This window comes from Onychomys torridus, chromosome 3 (genome assembly GCF_903995425.1).
Source record: "Onychomys torridus chromosome 3, mOncTor1.1, whole genome shotgun sequence".
Taxonomy (NCBI): domain Eukaryota; kingdom Metazoa; phylum Chordata; class Mammalia; order Rodentia; family Cricetidae; genus Onychomys; species Onychomys torridus.
In genome coordinates this window covers 104398392-104417995 of record NC_050445.1, presented here as the reverse complement: position 1 = coordinate 104417995, position 19604 = coordinate 104398392, and the positions used below count along the sequence as shown (strand labels likewise).

Here is a 19604-nt window from a genome sequence, read left to right as displayed (position 1 = left end):
GCAGGGGGTGGGCAGCAAGTCTGCAAAAGCTCGGGGACTAAGCAGCAGCACTGAGATTCTAAGCCACATCTGCACGGGCCAATGGTTGGTTCACAGTCCTCTCCAGTGACAGACTGGACTGCTCTCCCGGGTGGGCACTCCTGTCTAACCGGGTAGAATGACAGTCTGTGCCTTCTTCCCACTGGGGAGACAGAGTACACTGCCTAACACCCCGAGCCTGGGCTTGGCCTGTGAATTGCTTGAGCAACGGGAAGAGAATAGGGATTGCTGTGCTGAGGTTGACATGAGACTCTCTAGCCTTCTATTCTCTCTCCGAACTGCAGGACCAGGAGACTGTGGCTCCTCAAGCCTCCATTTTTGAAACCATCCCATACAGAGCAGACTGGAAGCTGAGTCCAGCTTTGCCTCTCAGCTAACACATACAGCCTACATACCTCTGGTGTACACTCACAGCTGGATGGCACTGAGATTTGGGGACTGTGGGATATGCCATGCTGTGCTAGAGAGACCTAACTAATGTCTCAATGGTGGGGCTGTGGCTACCCAACACATAGCTGGGTACATGGTGGATATGCAGTCAATGCTATGGAATTCCACTCAATAAATGAAGCTCCTGAGGGCGTTTGTGAAATAAAACCATTAACAATAGCAGGGTCAGTAACAGATGATCAGTATTGAAAGGCTAAAGGCAGGCAGGCTTCCATAGCTGGGGCTGAGGGTGCTGCTTCTAGCACTGGGAGGACAAGCAGAGCCTCAGAGGTCACTAATGTGTCCTCTGTCATGTAAAATGATTGTGTTCTTGCTGAAAGGCTTAAAACACATCTCAAAAACTGAAAGGCTGAGTGAGGAGTCGCCAGCCAGACACAGAGGAAGCGAGATGTGGCAACTTATAGACTAATAGAAATGGGTTAATTTAAGATATAAGAGCTAGACAATAATTAGCAGCTAATGGCTGAGCAATTTTAATTAATATGAGCTTCTGAGTGATTATTTTATAAGCGGTTGTGGGGTCCGTGGGGCTGGGCAGGACTGGAGAAAACTCCCGCTACAAATGGCGCCCAATGGCTTGAGTTTCCACCTCAAACCTGAGAATACTTAATAATCAATTCTAAACAGAACCAAAAACAGATTCCTACTTCATGTCTCAGGCAGGTGGCTAGACGCTGCAACATGCGGGCTTGAGCTACTCTATGGCGGGTTCGGCCTGCATGCAACATGGCAGATTCCCAAGCCACGCAGTATGCTGTGGGGTGGATATAGCTTTTGCTGGCTTGCCAGCTTCTGGGGACTCTGTCTCTGCCTCCTTTCTCACCATGGGAGCACCAGGATTACATACACATACTTCCATACCTGGCTTTATATGGGTTTTGAGCATGTTTACATAAAACATTACATGCCAAAACTACATAGAGAAACCCTGTCTTGAAAAACCAAAACCAAACAAACAGAAAACAAAAATTTTACATGCTTTATCCAATGACCCTTCTCCTCAACATCTTAGTAGTGCTCTTAGAAGGCCACCACTGAGGTGAGGAAGTAGGCTTGGTCATATGATGCCTGTCTTGTAGGAATACCACGTGTCTGATCCTCAGTCACCGGCACTACAGAGCCTCCTTCCCCAGGACCCCGAGGACTAAACATTTACAGGTTACAGGGCAGAACCACGACTCTTCCCTGCAATCTTCAACGTACCACTCCGGGAAATATTTTCCGGAGCCGCTGTGCTGCAGCCAGGGCCTTGGGCCTGCCGCCCCCCAGACAGTCTTCAAATTCATACAGAGGCTGCCTCACAGGGTTGGAGTAGGAGATCTTGGCGTTGTCCACAAATGTGACGTGTCTCACACCCCAGCCCTGCACAGAAACAGGAAACCATACCTGGTGAGCATGTCCCAGCACACATTTCTAGAAGTCTCTAGGAAGGATTTTGCTTCTGAGTAGCTGGGGACCTTAAAATATAGGAAACTGAAGAAACTGAATTGTACAAAACCAGTTTTTGATCATTAGAATGTCAACTTCTTTTTAAAAGACAAAATAATTATATGCCAGGGCCTAGATTCCCACAGTCATTAGACCAGGAAATAGCAAGAGTAATTGTCACTTACAGTGTTATTTCTGACAGTGCCACTAGGGCAAGATTACAAGTGGACGCTAGGAGACCGCTACTGTGTTGACTCAGGGTGAGCAGGCACCCCGCAAGTGAATGCTAGGAGACCGCTACTGTGTTGATTCAGGGTGAGCGGGCACCCCGCAAGTGAACGCTAGGAGACCGCTACTGTGTTGATTCAAGGTTAGGGAGCACTCCAGACGCCTTTGGCTTCTCTTAATGAGTAACTAAGTATAAATATCAACTCCTCTGGAAACTCATTTTGGATCTCAATTAACTCCAGAAAAATGACCAGCAAGTGGTCCCCATGTGAAACAATGAAGAACATTCTCAGAGTGTTTCTCCAGCTGGAGAAACTTGCTCTAACTCAGCCTTACAAGGTGAGTCTGTGTTCTCATGCAAGTTGTCATGGACATTTTCACAGATGAGAACATTTCTGGAAAGGCTTTTATTTAAAGATTCGTTTGTTTTATGAATAGTGTTTTGCCTCCATGCGTGTTAAGTACATACATGTAATGCCCAAGGAGACCAGAAGAGGGTATTGGATCTCCTGGAGCTGGAGTTACATGCTGTCGTGAGCTGCTAGGTGGATGCTGGGAACTGAACACAGGTTCTCTCCAAGAGCAGCCAGTGGTCCTAACCTCTGTGCCATCTCTCCAGCCCCTATATTTTCTTACAATTTTATACAAGCACATAGTTTTAAAGTTGGACTAATAAGTTATAAAGAAAACTTTTTATAAATAGCAGTCTATAAGACAGCTTTTATAAATATAAAGGAACAGATACGCGACAAGGCCCATGAATGGCCTCTGCTTCCTTCAGCCAGGACAACTCCTGGCCTCAGCGGTAACATCTTTGGGTATGGAGTCTGACTATTTGTGGGAAGGGAACTGGACCGGGACTGGAGGGGCATCTTCTGCGTCTTCTTACAATGACTACAGATTGCTCTTAGCACTAGAATTGCCAAGGAGAGCAGAAGAGGAATGGGAGGAGGCGCCTAGGAGATGGGAGGCAACAGTGCTGGCAATCAAGAGGCTGCCATGTGGACAGCTGCCACGAGGTCCCCAAACTCACCATCAGTGTCCTAGCTACATTACACCCCAGGGTACCAGCTCCCAGCAGCAGGCACTTGACAGACACGACCTTGTCCAAGTCCAAGGTGGGGACTAATCGCCAACACATCAGCTTGAGATTCAGATCCACGGATGACTCAGCCAGCCTGAAAACAAGGGATTGATGTGCTGGTGAGTCATTTGAATGAAAAAAAAAAAAAAAGAAATAAAAAGTAGAGGACATGACAGCTGGTAGGTACGGTGGAGAAGGGGAGAGCATAGTCAGAGGCAGGGACATCTGGGACAGTCCAGATTGGACATAACCCGACTGAGCTGGGCCAGGTGAGGAGAGAGGGGGAGGGAGAACAAGAGAAGAGCCACTGACCAACAGTGGGGGCTTGGGCCAAGAGACGGGCATACATGTGGTGGTGAGGGTGAGGGAAAGATGCCCTCCCGCCCTGTCTCCCCTGCCAGGTGAGGGAGCTGACCTTCCCCTTTATCAGCTGCAGCACTCAGGAAAGCAGGCCCTGCACCTCACTATTGATGGGTGCGGGTGAACTGGCCCAAGAACGTGAGCTTGGGAGATCTGGCTCTACCCTTCGTCTGCCCTATGGTGGCATGGGCTGGGGAGAGATTCCCCATCGATGCCTGTGGATGGATGCCTCACCATCTGCAGCACTTGGGAGAGTGGCCCCTGGGAGGTACAGTAGAGCTGGCCCTGCTGGTGTAGGTGTGGAATAGCCGGCCCTGAGGGCATGAAAATAGAACTGGTCCCACCCCTTGTTCATTACTATAAAAAAGGCGGGGGAGGGGGGGTAAACTAGCCAGGGCAATGCTGGAGATCTCACCCTGGTGGTGAGGATGGAGAAAGCTGGTGGGCTGACTAATCCTACAACTACCCAGGCCCAGAATGAGGAGTTGGCTCACTCCAACAGCCACCCCATCTATGATCTGCTGGAGCACACGAAGGGGCTGGTCCTGTGTTCCCAAAACTGCAGGATCTCCATGACACAGGGCAACAACAGGATGTGGGATGTCTTTCTGTACACTGTGAATATGTGGTGCTCTCATTGGTTGATAAATAAAGCTGTTTGGCCAATAGTGAGGCAGAATAAGCGTAGGCGGTACATTCAAACTGAAGATGGAGATGAAGGGCGGAGTCAGGGCAGAAGCTATGAGCCACCCAAAAACAAGATGTGAAAGAACAGGTAAGCCATGGGCCATGTGGTGATACATAGATGAATAGAAATGGGTTAATTTAAGTGTAAGAGCTAGTGGGTCATAAGCCCCATCTACTGGCCAAACATTTATAATTAATATAAGCCTCTCAGTGATTATTTTAAAAGCGGTTGCGGGGATTGGGTGGAACAGAGGAAAGCCTCTGTTTACAGAGACCCAGTGAGGGTCCAGCATCAATAGTGTAGCAGAAACCAGAGGCCTCAAACCAGACCAATGACTCTTTGTAATGAACATGGGCAAGTGAAGATGTATGGACTAAAGGGTACACTGTGTGACTCACTGTGTCACACTACAGTTTCCATGATGAGATCTTTCTTTTTTTTTTTCCCTTTTAATTTTATTTTTTGGGGAGGTTGCAAGTGCAGAAGGCAGATGTGAAGGGACAGGGAGATGAATGGAATCAAGATGCATGATATAAAAGACACAAAGAATAAATAAAAAAAAGTAAAAAAGAAAACACACACACACACACACACAGGCAGAGAGAGAGGCTGGCACAGTCAAAATGGCTGGATTATATAGGGAAGAGCAGCTCAGCCCATTGGATGGGGAGTTCAGGGTAGGGGGTGGTATATGCCAGTCATAACCTGTAACAGGTAGGGACTGAGGGATGCTAGGAGAACCTGGTGGCCAGGTCTGCTTTGATATGTGTTAATGGGCACCTCAGCCATTTGACTCAGGCTTGAGAACTAACATATTCACAAGTGCTCCAGTCTTCATTTCTAACAGATAGACATGATCTATAGGAGGAAACAAGATGGAAATAATTAGGCAATCAGAGTCGGAGTAAAAATGAGATGAAGCTTGTAGGTAACAGTGGAGAAAGGTTATCATACAGAAGGCAGGCCACTTCCTCTGCGATTGCTGGGGTAGGCCAAAGCCCCTAATGGAGCTCCTAACAGCAAGGCGAGAAGGGAAGTTAGAGCAGTCCCGAGCTTACAAGAATGGCTCTTCCAAGTACCAAAACTCTCCCAGAGCTTGATAAAGGCTAAGCGGATTCTCATCCTTGGAAGCAATGTGGCTTCTCCACAAATGCAATGCTCTTTATCCTTCAGGGGTGGCAAGTAGGACAAAGGTCTACAGCCACGAATAAAGAACTAGAAAGGGAGGCAGAGGCAGGTGATCTCTGCAACTTCCAGGCCTGCCAGGGCTGCACAGTGAGACTCTGAGCAGTAATGACCGTCAAAACTAGAAAAGGCAGTGCTGAGGTCCAGGTGTCGGAGTCTGAGCTGGAAACAAGAGTGGAAAGCTGTGCGTGCCTGTGGATGAGGGCACACTGGTCCTCAGGACAATGTGGACCAGCAGTAGCTGCCTCTACTACCAGGACCAGCACCCCTGAACTACACAGCACGGCATCGGCCACACCCACTGGAGACAAGGGCAGCGGTCATGTCTACCTTTTGGGGTCCATGCATCCGCTGAGGTTCACCATCCTTGGTCCCATGCCTCCTTTCTGGTTCTTCTCCCAGCCAACTGCTTTAGGACAATCTTAAGGTAAATAAAACATAAGGTTTACTAAAAGGGGAAATAAAAACAAACCTGAACTCATGTCTTCACGCTTGTGTGGCAAGCACTTTAGACTGAGCCCTGTCACCTCAGCTGCCCTCTCCTTCCCCATGTGGCCTTTTGTCTCTCCTTTTCACGCTGACTGCCCTCTTCTTTTAAAAATGTTTATTTTATGTGTATGAGTGTTTTGCCTGCATGCTAGTACACCACATGTATGCAGTGTTTTCAGAGGCCAGAAGAGGGCATCAGATCTCCTAGAGCTGGAGTTACATACAGTATGGGTGCTGGGAATTGGCCTCTGCAAGAGCAGCCAGTGCTCTTAGCTGCTGAGCATCTCTCCAGCCCCACTGTCCTCTTCTAACTCCTATTGCAGGAGCCCCTGGAACTCCAATCCCAGAACTCACCAGAGTTTATTCTGTGCTACAAGGACTGAGATGATATTTCCAAGAGTGTAGATCTGCCACTGTGTGAAGTGCTCTTACCACATCCTGAAGTTAACAGAAACCCCTCAGGGCCACAAGACCTCTCACAAATTCCTGCTGCTGTTGTGGGACCTCCGACCTCAAAGACTTCCTTCTATTTAGAATAAGCTTCAACCACTGAGTAGAGAACTCAGCCTTAGGTTACATTTCAATATCACTTCCAGTGTCTGATCTAAGTAAGGCTCTGAGGCTATGCTGTGCTGTGCTGTGCTGGGGCTGTGCTGAGCTGGGACTGGGGCTGTGGCTGTGGCTGTGGCTGGGCTGTGGCTGTGGCTGTGGCTTGGGCTGTGGCTGTGGCTGGGCTGTGGCTGTGGCTGGGCTGTGGCTGTGGCTGTGGCTGGGCTGTGGCTGGGGTTATAGCTTGGTAGTAGAGCAATATTCAGTGTGTGAAAGCTGCAATAATGGAGCTGAGTTCCCTCATCAGTAACACACACACACACACACACACACACGTGCATGCACGTGCACACACACACACACGTGCACACCCCACATATATGCTAAAACACATGCACAGGTTTTAGCACAAGATACACAATACACACATAACACACACACACACACACACACACACACACACACAAATTTACATTTCAAACTCCTGCACACTCAAATACTCACCTACACTAAGACACCCACAAATACACACTGACCAAAGTCACTCTGACAGTGTTACATTTACATATGTGTACACGTGGACACACAAGCTCATTCAAATATACATTCACCCACACACTCAGATACCCAGAACTCACAAATACATTGACATATAGGTATGCACACATACATTCACCTACATACACTTACAAAGATTAAGCCAACACATACATGCAATATTCAAATATAGACACAGTCTTATACATCCCCACCCATAGTCATATTAACACATGTCCATACTAATAGAGAAATGTGCACTCACATCCACATATGCACTTAAAGGCTTGCATACCAAGTCACATACATAGGCTCACAGTCTCTCACACTATGAAAGACACCCCCAACATATGCTCATGTCAACTCATACAGATATATAGGCTCACAAATGCATGCTCACATACAATCATATTCACATGCATTCACACATGGTGTACATTCACACACACATAAACACACTCACATTTATGAAAATATACTTAAAGACCTTTAGATTTGCATATATATGCACACAAATTTTCAAGCTCACACATATTCATATGTATATCAATACATGCTCATATATAAGTACCAATTCACACAACCCTGTTGTAGAATATTAGTTTAAGATGTGTTACATTTGTCTATGCTGTGGGACATTTGTTTAATGAAACAAAGATATGTTGCATTCTTTTATGTTGTATTTGTTTAAATTAAACTCTGTGAAGCCGTGTTACTTTGGCTGTCTAATAAAGAGCTGAATGGCCAATAGCCAGTCAGGAGAAAGGACAGGCAGGGCTGGCAGGCAGAGAGAATAAATACGAGGGAGAAATCTGGGAAGAGAGATTTGGGAGTGAAAGGAAGAGAGGTGGACATCAGAGGCCAGCCACCCAGCAAGCCACGGAGTAAGAAGGAAAGAAAGACATATAGAGTAGAGAAAGGTAAAAGCCCAGAGGTAAAAGGTAGATGGGATAATTTAAGAAAAACTTGCTAGAAATAAATCAAGCAAGGCCAAGCACTTATAAGTAATAATAAACCACTGCATGATTATTTGGTAGCTGGGTGGTGGGCCCCCAAAGACCAAAGAGTAAAAAAACAACTACACACCCCTCCCCCACACACATGTGCATGCCCATAACACTAACACTCCAAATCACACCTATAAAATACTCTCTCACATGTACAAACACATGTGTGTACACACAATTACACAAACCCTCATGAAGGCACATGCTTTCACACTCACTAGCACTCATGCACACTCATAAAACTCACACACACACCTCATGCACACACACTCAAACTCATGCACATGCTCATACTAATGCTCAGATGAAGGCATCAGGGACAAAGGGCTTCAGAGCTCCTCACTCATTTTCTACTGTGAATTCATTATTCTAAACTATTCTTATGTTGTATGTTAAAAATGCATTTCAGATACTACCACCATGACACAAGCCATGGTCTCTCCTTTACACAAATGGCACCTAAGACAGCTGGATGTTTCAAATTAAAATATCTACATATACAAGCTCCTCCCTTTCTATTTATTTATTTAGAGACAGGAACTCATCTACCCTTAAACTCATGGCTGGCCTTGAACTCATGAACCTCCTGCCTCCACTTCCCAAGTTCTGGGATTATAGGGATGCATTTCCATGCTCGGTTGACTACAGCCGTGGCTAATGAAAAATTAGATGCATTATAAACTTATTAATAATGAAAACTACTACACATGAAGATTAGTAATCTACACATCTGCTTCTATATAAGCCATCCTCATAACACACAGTCCCAACGAAGGCAGAACGTGTTGGAAATGAGACAGTGTCCACTCCAGCTGGGAACAGGCAGAGCACAGGGGCAGGGGAAGCTGAATTGCAGCTCATCCCAGCAGTGGCCACACCTGCTTCAGCCAATGTCCAGAACAGCTTTCTGTCTACCATGGAGGCTTTACCACTTCTCACATCACTGCTGTGCCAACTGTGGGATGCCTTAGAGAGCCACGTGTCGCTTAATGATGGGGGTAGTTTGGAGAAATAACAGGCTGCTGACTGACCCGCTCTGAAAAGACCACGGAGTGTACTTATACAAATTAGGTGGCCATGAGATCCCTAGGCAACAGACTCTTAAGGGACCACTGTGCTATGTGGTGGATGTTGTTATGCCACATGTGGCTACACTGAAGAGTGTGGCTATGGAAACGCCTTGGGCTCACATCATGATGCTAAGTAAGTCTTCATAATGTTTATTATACAGCTTTATTTGCAGCTAAGTGGAAACACTAATTTATATGTAAAACAGAAGGAAAGTGCCCCTTCTAAGATGAGTAATCACTCTTCAACATAGAGCATGAAGAAGATGGAGATGTAGAAGGCTTCATCAGTTGGGAATGAATAGCAGGCCTATTATTGAAAAGCATGAGCCACACCAGAGAGGGGAGCAGAGTGGCTCACTACAGACATAGGAAGACAATGTGTCTCCACGGGATAAAATTAGGAGCATGGGAAAGGGGTCTGGTGGCCGCATCTTCTTGGCTTCACTTTTTAGTGACTCTCTGCATACTCTATCTTTGAGTTGCAACTTAATAAAGGGAAGTCAGTGCATCTTAAGGGAGCATGCCAAGGGAGCTATTTCAGAATGCACCAGAAGAGGGCGCCAAGCCAAACGCTAATGAGAAAGCCTCTGAAAGGAGTGGCTTCCTGCCTGTAGGGCACCTGTTCACTTCCGATCCACTTAAAATCTCCAGGCTGGAGCACAGCATCAACAAGAAACAGGGCAATCTTGAGTCCTTCTGACTTCAGCACTTGGGAAGAAATGAGTGATGCCCACACACCAAGGCACACGAGTGCACTGAAGAAAACTGTGCCTTATCAGGAGGAGCTGTGCAGTCTACATGGAGCTGCTCTGCAGATGTGCATCACATGGATGTAGGGGATTCATCTGGGAAGAACTATACACAGCGATAGTGTGGACAGTAAGCTTAAAAGATCCCAGAATGAGCAGCATCATGGGCTGGACACTAACTACTCAGCTTTCTCAACACACTTCATACACAGTACTTTGTAGTGTGGGCATTTTCCCCATTCACTCAGACTTGCGCATGAATTCTACCTTGAATGTATATGCATTGCATGTCTGTACATACACTTTGTATAAATTTGCACACAGACACATCTAGCACTATTTGTAAAATGCCTCTCAGACCGTTTCCTAATCTATAAAACATGGATAAATGCTAACACCTGCCACACAAGGGTGAGAGAAGATATTAGAAGCGGAAGGAGAAATGTGCCTTTGCTGACTGATACTCTGTATGGAGAACAGGGTTACATATAAAGACTTCATGTCGATCAAAAATTAAACAAATAAAAATAAAGCTGGACAAACACCCCCCAGACTGGAAAACTCGGCTGGAGAAGCTGCCAGCGAACTCAAGCCTCTGCTCAGGGCTGAACACAGTTGCCCTCTGCTCCAGGTAGGCTCTCACACTGTGAGAGGGGCTGTGCCTTCTCTCCGGCCATTGTGAGGCTGGAAGCAGAAAGCTGGGTCTCTGGTCACTCATTATACACATTGGCAAAGACTTGCCAATTACCTGGGCTAAATGCCATTTCTGGAAGTTTCACCTCGAAGATGATGCTGTGTGCCACATCTCTCGCCCCCTGCATGGTGCGGTCTCGAAAGCAGAGGACTTCAACGGACTGGAAACTGCCGCTCCTGTTGCCCCACGGGGTTTGTGTTTATTTCATTTGATTAGAAAAGGAGAAGAAAGAGAGCGGGCGTAAGTGCTTCCCAGGCCAGCTGCAGAGAATCCAGGTCATGCAATCATGCCTGGCTGACCTCCTTAACCTTGTAGAGATTTTGAGCACATTCGTGCAGGCACCCTCTGTCTGTGCATTTAGAGTCTGGCTGCCAATTTAGCTGGGATTTTTTTTTCCCCTTAGGTGAACTTTTCTATAGCAATCACACAGCAGACAGAGGAGTTCTGACACAGGAAGCTTTTAAATCTGGGGTGGGTGCTCCCAAGATCTTAACATGGGACCCCTGAGGTTCTTTACCAGCAGCCAGGGGACACACAGCAAATGTGCTGGGACTGGCTGAGTGCACGAATAACCAGTCTTTCTAGGGTCTGTCAATATTTGTCTATCTCTATATTTTGGAGTAAACATTTTTATTTAAGTAAAGCAAACACGGAGAAAATCACACAGTCCCTCTAAGCTTGACCACACCTATCTGGAGCATCCCGCCCTCCTAGGTCCTCACAGTGATTTTGCCTGATGTGAACTACATAAATGGAATCATGACATGTATTCTTTCAGGCCTGCTAAATTCACTAAACACTGTGCTTGAAAACCCATCTATAGCGGGTTGTGCTGGTGCAGCCTTTAATTCTAGCACTCAGGAGGCAGAGGCAAGCAGATCTCTGTGAATTCCAGGTTACCAGAGCTACACAGTAAGACTTTGTTTAAAAAAAAAAAAAGGCACAAATGTGGTGCACATACATACATGGGCAAAACACTCAATACACATAAATAAGAAAGAAAGGCTGTGCATGAAGATACACTTGGGTAGGACACCTGCTATGAGGTCTCCCATGCCTCTTCCATCCATTCGGAATGAAGGGCATGAGGCTGGGGCTAGTAACCACAGTGTTGCTATATAGCGTGTGTGTGTGTGTGTGTGTGTGTGTGTGTGTGTGTGTGTGTGTGTATGGGGGGGGGCGGGCTTTCATCCAGCCTGTACCGCTGTGAGCAACAAGCTCAGAATGCCACCACAGAGCCATGGGTGTTCTTAACTCCAGCAGATCCTGCCACAGTACTGCAGCATCTTTTGTGAATTTTGCTGCCTCCCATTTCAACTATACAAGCATGGTCACTTTCATAGGTGATTTTGAGAGGTTTATTTCCCTGACACCCAGTGATGCTGAGTGTCTTATCAAGTGTAAGTTGGCTCTTCCCAATACCCCTTCTTATTATTTTAGGGTTAGGGAAGTTTCTAAAGGTGGGAGGTAGCAGTAGGAAATTCCTGTCTAAAAGCAGGAAGGGAGAGCTGGAGAAGGTCAGTATCAAGGCCTCCAGCTATGACCCACCAGGGTCTAAGTGACTTCAGCATAGTTCAGGCAGGGGCTGAGGCTGGGACTCCCTAGCAGACCTGCTTAAGAGCACCAGGGGTAGGAACTGGACCACGGCTAATTTAATTGGCTTATTTTCTAGTTCCCATGCCAAGAATGAAATCAGAGCCCTTAGGGAAAGACGCTGACATAAGTAGACCCACTGTGGGAAACATACAGATGAAGACACACAGACAAGGACACACATGTAAATACCATCTGTGGGCTGCCAGGACCAAAAAATTCCTCAAAGGCCATCCAGGGTACTGGGCTAGGTTACAGGGATCGTACACACCAACTGTTATCTGTGAACAGAAAACACTTGCTGAGAGCCACACTCCAGGTCAGTTTGATAGTACCACACGAGGCTAACACTCCACAGAAAGTGGACACTTGGCTGAGGGCCGAGGGAAGAAAGGCTTGGGATCTCACCCTAGACAAGAGGACTCCTGGACAGGCAAGAACTGGAACATTTTTCCCTGTGCTCCCTGGCCCAGCACACGGCATGGCAGACAGCAGGAACTAGAAAGGACCAGCAGAAAGGGACAGAGAGGGGGAGGAGAGGAGAAGGGCAGAGGGACAGCAGATAGAGCGCTGACGACCTCTTTGAGAAATGCAAGCGGCAAGAATCTGTGTGTAATGGAGACAGGAAATGAGGACAAGGCCTGGGCCCCGAGTCTATAGTTGGTTCAAATTAAAACGCTACATGTCTGCAGAGTGGGAATACATACATGTCTGAAGAGTGGGAATACATGCTCCTCCCACCTCTCTCCACTTCTCCCTTAACCCTGACTTCCATTTGGAGAACTCTACTCAACTTCAAACCACGGGTCTTCAGCGAGGGCTTTACTTGGGGAGGCCTGCAGCTGCCCCCCTCCCACGAGCCATCACACACTATAGGTGAGGTGTATCTTTTCCCTTCTCCTCTCTGTCAAAAGGCACCTGGCCCCCAGATTGATCTCTGTCTCTGTTTCTGTCTCTGTCTCTCTCTCTTTTTTTCCAAGACAGGGAAAAAGTCTCTGTGTAGCTCTGGCTGTCCTGGAACTCACTCTGTAGACCAGGCTGGCCTCAAACTCACAGATCCTCCTGAGTGCTGTGTGCACCACCACATCTAGCCAGATACTGATTTCTAAAATCCATTCTCCAATAACATGTCAGGGTGCCTTTGGACACGTGGCTGATTTTAGAGCTGAGATAGAGAACACAAGCTGTGTCTGGACCACCTTAGAGTACTAGAAATCAGGAAGTACTCAAGGACCATCTTAGAGTACCAGAAAATAGGAAGTTCAAGGGCGGGGGTGGGGTGGGGTGGGGTGGGGTGAGGCCACATCAGGAAAATGAAGAGAGCAGCACAAAGAGCCTGAGTGTCCAAACAGGAGCAACCAGAGGACAAGTGAGTTCAGGGAGTCATGACCTAAACTATAAGTGTCTATGGCTCCATGGCAGAGCGCTTGCCTAGTGTGTGCCAGGCTCTGAAGTCCATCCTCATCTCTGCCAAAGAAATCGATAATCCACACCATCAATACTGGAACTAGTAAGTCAATAAGAACTCAAACAATGGATATGGATGCTCTCCTCTTTAGGAGAGGACCTTAATCCTCCCATCTCTGGGGAGAATGAACTGAGGGATTTGTCTCCAAAGCAAAAATAGTAACTTTATAGGAGAAGGCTGGAACCAAGAGTGCCATGTGGACATCAGGGATCCCTGGGGAGAAGGGAAGAGCAGGGGAACTTGATTACATTTGGATTCTTTAAAAAAAAAAAACAACAACAACCCATAATCACATTCTTTTTTAAAAAATTTATTTTTATACAATATTTTGATTGATTATATTATTTCCTCTCCACCAACTCCTCTCATACCCAATGTTCTTTCTCCCTAAAACAAAACAAAACAAAACAAATACCAATACAAATTATATATATATATATATATAGATATCATCAGAGAAGCTTCCTCCTGCAGTAGACGGGAATTAACAGAGACCCCCTCTACTGGACAGTGTGCAGAGAGAGTGAGAGACTTTGGAGCACTCGGTCCTAGATGAGATGTCTTGCAGAAGAGGAGGCAGAAAGATTGAAGAGCCAGAGGTGGTGGACAATCCCAAAAAACAGCAGGATGGACACACATGAACTCACAGAGACTGTGGCAGCATGCACAAGTCCTGCGCTGTTCAAACCACAAAAATCCCAACACTGAGAAGGGGAAGTCTTATCTAGAAGTATCTTCATGTATTCAGGACAAATAGATAGATGTGTGTCTACCTACAAATAAGTTCTCTTCAGATAGATACATATTGTCAGCATACAGAGAACTTTCATGAACACAGCCATCAAAGCCATGCTGAGCCCTGCCTCTTATTACACAAGCAGCCAAGGCCAAGCATTCAATCCTGTGGGCCTTAGTGGCCCTGTGTGAATTGTGAGGAAAGTCACAGCACCCACCTAATAGGGCTGCTGTGGAGAGTTAGTGAGATGACCCTGAGCACACAAAGCCTGGCATGTGCACCTATTCACCACACCAGGAGTACCTTCCTGCCTCCAAGAGGTACTCAATGACCTGCATCTCCATCAGCCTTCTCAGTAATTCTGATGCAGCTGCTTGGGTCTGTGAACTTGAATTTGGGAAGCACTAGAGAGGGTAGTCTTGACAAGACAAAACCAATCCTGTGAGGCTTTTTCTTATGCCCTCAAAACCCCTGGACTGGCTTTGTAGCCTCCCATGCCGCTCACTATGGCGTACAAGTCAGGAGCATCAGTGTTCCCTGGGGAACTTTGCCCTCTTCTCAGCCTGCTAGCTCAGAGGAACCTGGGGTCTCCCAACACCCACCCAGGTTTCAACATCAGTGTTCCCCTCCCCCGCCACGGCTCTGTTTCTCACACTATGCTTAGTTGCCCTGTGGGGAGCTTTCAAAACGATTGCTCCCTGGGCTCCAAGTCCAGAGGTTCTGATCAAGCAGCCTGGGACTTGGCTTCAGCAGTGGGTGTTTTGTGCTAGGGATGGTAGCCAGGGCCTCACGTGTGCTACAACAGCACTCTAGGGCTAAGCACATCCTCGGATCCACTGCTGGATCTCAGGTGGTTCTAACAGCTGAAGACCACAGCTCAACAGTGTGTAGCAGTTCCCAGAAAGGATGGCCACAAACCACCCATATCACAGCTGCCTGGAAGCAGGCTGCACTCAGACACACATCCCATCTGATCCCCCGCCTCTCTCAGGGAGAGTACCTATGTGCTCAGAAGACACCCAGGCCATTCTCCCCCCCCCCCCCCCCCCCAGACAGGATTTCTCTGTGTAGCTTTGCACCTTTCCTGGAATTCACTTGGTAGACCAGGCTGGCCTCAAACTCACAGAGATCCGCGTGGCTCTGCCTCCCGAGTGCTGGGATTACAGGCGTGTGCCGTCACCGCCCGGCAAATCACTTGTTTCTTTCCTTCTTTCCTTTCTTCCTTCTTCTTCTTCTTCTTTTTTTTTTTTTTTAAAGATTATTTATTTTATTATGTATATAGTGTTCTGCCTGCTTGTATCCCTACAGGCCAGATGAGGGCACCAGATCTCATTATAGATGGTTGTGAGTCACCATGTGGTTGCTGGGAATTGAACTCAGGACCTCTGGAAGAGCAGTCAGTGCTCTTAACCTCTGAGCCATCTCTCCAGGCTCCACCCAGGACATTCTTATGCACAATCATTTCAGCACTAACACTTTAGAGTCTAAGAAAAAGAGCACTTGCTTAAAGTGTGGCCACTGCAGCTTTTCCCTTACTGTAATGGATTATTTTTGGTGCTTTAAGCCTGCACTCATAGCTGCAGACAACCAGTCAGCTTCTCGAGGCCCATTACACCACCCCCTTGCACTCAGTATGTGGGCATGGGTCCTGGAGCAGCTAGAGGGGGAGGCTCTGTTTGAGCGACTGAGACGGGAAGCTCACATAGAGAACCACAGCACAGCATCCTCGAGTTCCATTCCCTCCCTCTCCATTCTCAGCATCCATCTAGTGGCAGTTTTAACACTGGAATTCTCCTGGATGAGGAGGGGGGCACTGGCAAGCAAGAGAGCTCTGAGATCTGAATTACAAGCATTTCCTTGAGCTTTTCTGTTCTGGCTGCCTGCCACACTGCCACCTGCCACACTGCCACCTGCCACACTGCCACACTGCCACCTGTCATAATTCCACCTGTCATAATTCCACCTGCCACACTGCCACCTGCCACACTGCCACCTGTCACACTGCCACCTGCCACCTGCCACCTGTCACACTGCCACCTGTCACCTGTCACAGTCACACTGTCACACTGCCACCTGCCACCTGTCACACTGCCACCTGCCACACTGCCACACTGCCACCTGTCATAATTCCACCTGCCACACTGCCACACTGCCACCTGCCACCCTGCCACCTGCCACACTGCCACCTGCCACGCTTCTGCTGCCCTCTTTTAATGTTCCCCTTTATGCAGCAAGGAAGTGGGGAGGGGAGAACGCAGCGTCACTCTTTTTGTGACAGTGGAAGGAAGGGCACTGTCCACGTCAGCAGGTGTGTGCTAACTTTGCAGCTAACTGACTGCAGGCCCCAAAGGGAATTTCACCCTTGCCTGCAAATGAAAGGGTCGAGGAGCTGGGGACATAGTGTGTGCAGGGCTTGTCTAGCATACAGGAAGCCCTGTGTTCAATCCACAGCACCACATACACCAGAGGAGTGGCACACACCTGTGAATCTGTCACTCAGGAGGTGGAGGCAAGAGGATCAGAAGTTCAAGGTCATTCTTAGCTACATAGGGAGTTTGGAGCCAGCTTGGACTGTGAGGTCCTATCTCTATCTCTAGCACCAAAACAGAAGGAAGGAGGGGGAGGGAGGGAGGAGGAAGGGAGGGAGGGGGAGGAAGGGGAAGGGAGGAGGGAGGGGGATAGAGGAGGGAGGAGGGAGGGAGGAGGGAGGGGGAGGGAGGGGGAGAGAGAAAAAGAAAAAGTGCTGCCTTGTTTTGTCTCAAAGGCCTCTTGCAGCTGTGGAGAGTTTTGGCTGACATCATAGAGAAAAAAGGAATCACAGCTAGGGCCCAGAACAGCAGAGCCCAGTGAAGCTTGGTCCCACAGATTCTAAGAGCACCCCAGAGGTATTTAGGAAGAGCCTCAGCATCAACCCAGAAAATGACATTCCTCTAGAGATCTGAGTTTTAACTGTCAAATGTGACTTAAAAAAAAAAGACAAAAAAGTCTGTGCATAATGTTCTTTATGACTCACCCTTCGGTGACCTTTGGTGACTGACTAAACATCTCTGAGCTTAGTGTCCTCATCTCTCAAGTGATTCTCACCTGCATTCAGCACAGACTGAGGACTATAATCCAAGAAGCAGTAACCATAGCAACACCACAGACAGCCCCTGCTGCAGTCACCTCCCCACATCCTGTCCCAGTTCAGTCCATCATCACAGACCACCTCCACCTCCAGTTCCAAGGCCCTTTTATAACTGGTAGAGAAAAATTAAGGGCACGAAGGCCAACTGATCAACACTCTTTGGGTCTCAAGTTTTATCACCCATCTCAAGTAGAGATGGACCCAAATGCTATCTACACAGTATACCCTAGAATATTATACCCCATTCCACAGCAGATGCCCAGCCTCAGAGAAGTGTGTTTCTGGGTAGGAAGGGAATAAGAAATCTTAGAGCAGAAATGACCAGTTTCTTAGAACACCCTGACCTAAGATGAGCCATCTACAGTAGGGGTGATTAGTTAGAGAGGAACATCTGCTGTGCACTCACAAATGGGGTCAGGCTGATAACGCCTGAAGGGAGCTCTCCAATGGAGACAGGCATGCAGGGGGCAGACATGCACAACACAGGAAATGAAAAAGCCCACTTGACAACGGGCCAAGTATTAAGTATCATTTAATCTTCCTTTAAGGATGTGAAAGTGACTCCAAAATCTCTCAGTGTTTCGGGCATTAACTTGGAGCCTTAGTGTCAGGAGAGGTTATATGGGGCAGTGAGTACTAGGTGAGCCAGCTTAATGACAGAAATAAAGACTTGGAGTCCTAAGTTCTAAACCCGGCTTAGCCACAAAGTGACCGCATGAACTGGCCAAATCACTTCCTTTTATGACAAAGCAGCAAAACAGAATGGAAGAGGAAGGTTGTTTGGAAGGTTTATAAATATGTCTTCCTTTCTGCTTTGCCGAGAATGTGCTGTTGGGTAGAGTGGCACAGCTGGGATCTGGCAACTGCCCATGGAGCGCTTTTCAGAAAATGACAGCATGAGAAAAAAAGAGGGCAAAACAGTCAACCTGACCATCTTCAGTGGGAGGGTTTCCTGGAAGGACCTCATACAGATGGCTGCCTTTACTACTCAGACACTTAATATCCCGGGCAATGGACAAAGAAGACTCCCTTTTAAAGGCAGAGGGAAGAAAATGCAAGTCTCAAGTGCACTTCAAGGTCACAGCCTTCAACAAAGACACAAAGCAATACCTAACACTAAGTGGTAGCTAAGTGAAGGGCAGGCCTGGCTAGCAGCGGACGGAAGACAGAAGCACAGGGGAACCTTGCTGTAATTATGAAGCATTTTCCACTCTTCGGTAACATGCTGGACGAAGATGAGCAAAGGTCTCTGGGGACAGGATGTGGGATGCTGCTACTGGCTTGGAAGGGGATAGACTTCCATGGCAATGCAGTGTCACTGTGGAATCAACTCTGCCCAGGTGAAATCAACACTTCTTGTAGGAAATAGGAACTGAAATGGGGCCATTTCTGAGCCTGCCAAGTACGTAAGAATGTAGAGCATCTGATGCCTGGGGGAGGGGAGGAGGCAGGCAGCAGTGTGTGGCAGTAGTCACTTGCACTAGTGATCTCAACATGGTTCCAACAGGCTTGTGACAGCCAACGCTGGCCACCTCTCCTCCACTCAGGGTTCTGTGACTTCACCTTTGTGTTTTAAAATGATCCATGGTGGGAATCCCAGTGCAGAGGAAGGGAACAGACACTACACATGTGGTGAGTCCTCCCCAAGGACTGTCTGTCAGACATTCACCAGCACACACTGACTACAAATCATAACATACTCAAGGTGGTGAGATGGATCAGAAGATAAAAATGCTCTCTGGACAGCTTTGTGCAGTTGGTGTGGGAAGAGAAATGACTTGTAAGTTGTCTACTGACATCCACAAGTATGTCTCTGTCTCTGTCTCTCTCTCTCACACACAATAATAATAATAATAATAATAATAATAATAATAATAATAATTTTATAAAATGTTTACTCTCAGGGCTGGGAAGATGGCCCAGTGGATAAGAGCATAAACTGTTCATGCAGACACCAAAGGATGGTTCCCAGCAGCTATGCTGGGCAGCTCACAAGTGCCTGTAACTCCAACTCCAGGGGATCAGATGGCTTCTTCTGGACATCCCTGTGCACAAACCCATAAGCATGCATGTGCACAAACATACACAATTTTTTAAAGTGCTCATCTCTTTAGTTTAATACT

At 47.4% G+C, this 19604-nt stretch overlaps 1 protein-coding gene across 3 annotated transcripts in view; it reads right to left on the bottom strand.

Annotated features, from left to right (window-relative positions):
* Atg7 (autophagy related 7) overlaps positions 1–19604 on the bottom strand; it is a 210201-nt gene that overhangs the window by 138199 nt on the left and 52398 nt on the right. For all 3 annotated transcript variants that reach the window (XM_036180497.1, XM_036180498.1, XM_036180499.1), the window contains exons 8-12: positions 12343–12431; positions 10612–10733; positions 5793–5883; positions 3179–3323; positions 1693–1851 (exon numbers count right to left, since the gene is read on the bottom strand). In XM_036180497.1, the coding sequence (XP_036036390.1) occupies positions 1693–1851; positions 3179–3323; positions 5793–5883; positions 10612–10733; positions 12343–12431 (606 nt within the window). The remainder of the gene's footprint in view (positions 1–1692; positions 1852–3178; positions 3324–5792; positions 5884–10611; positions 10734–12342; positions 12432–19604) is intronic.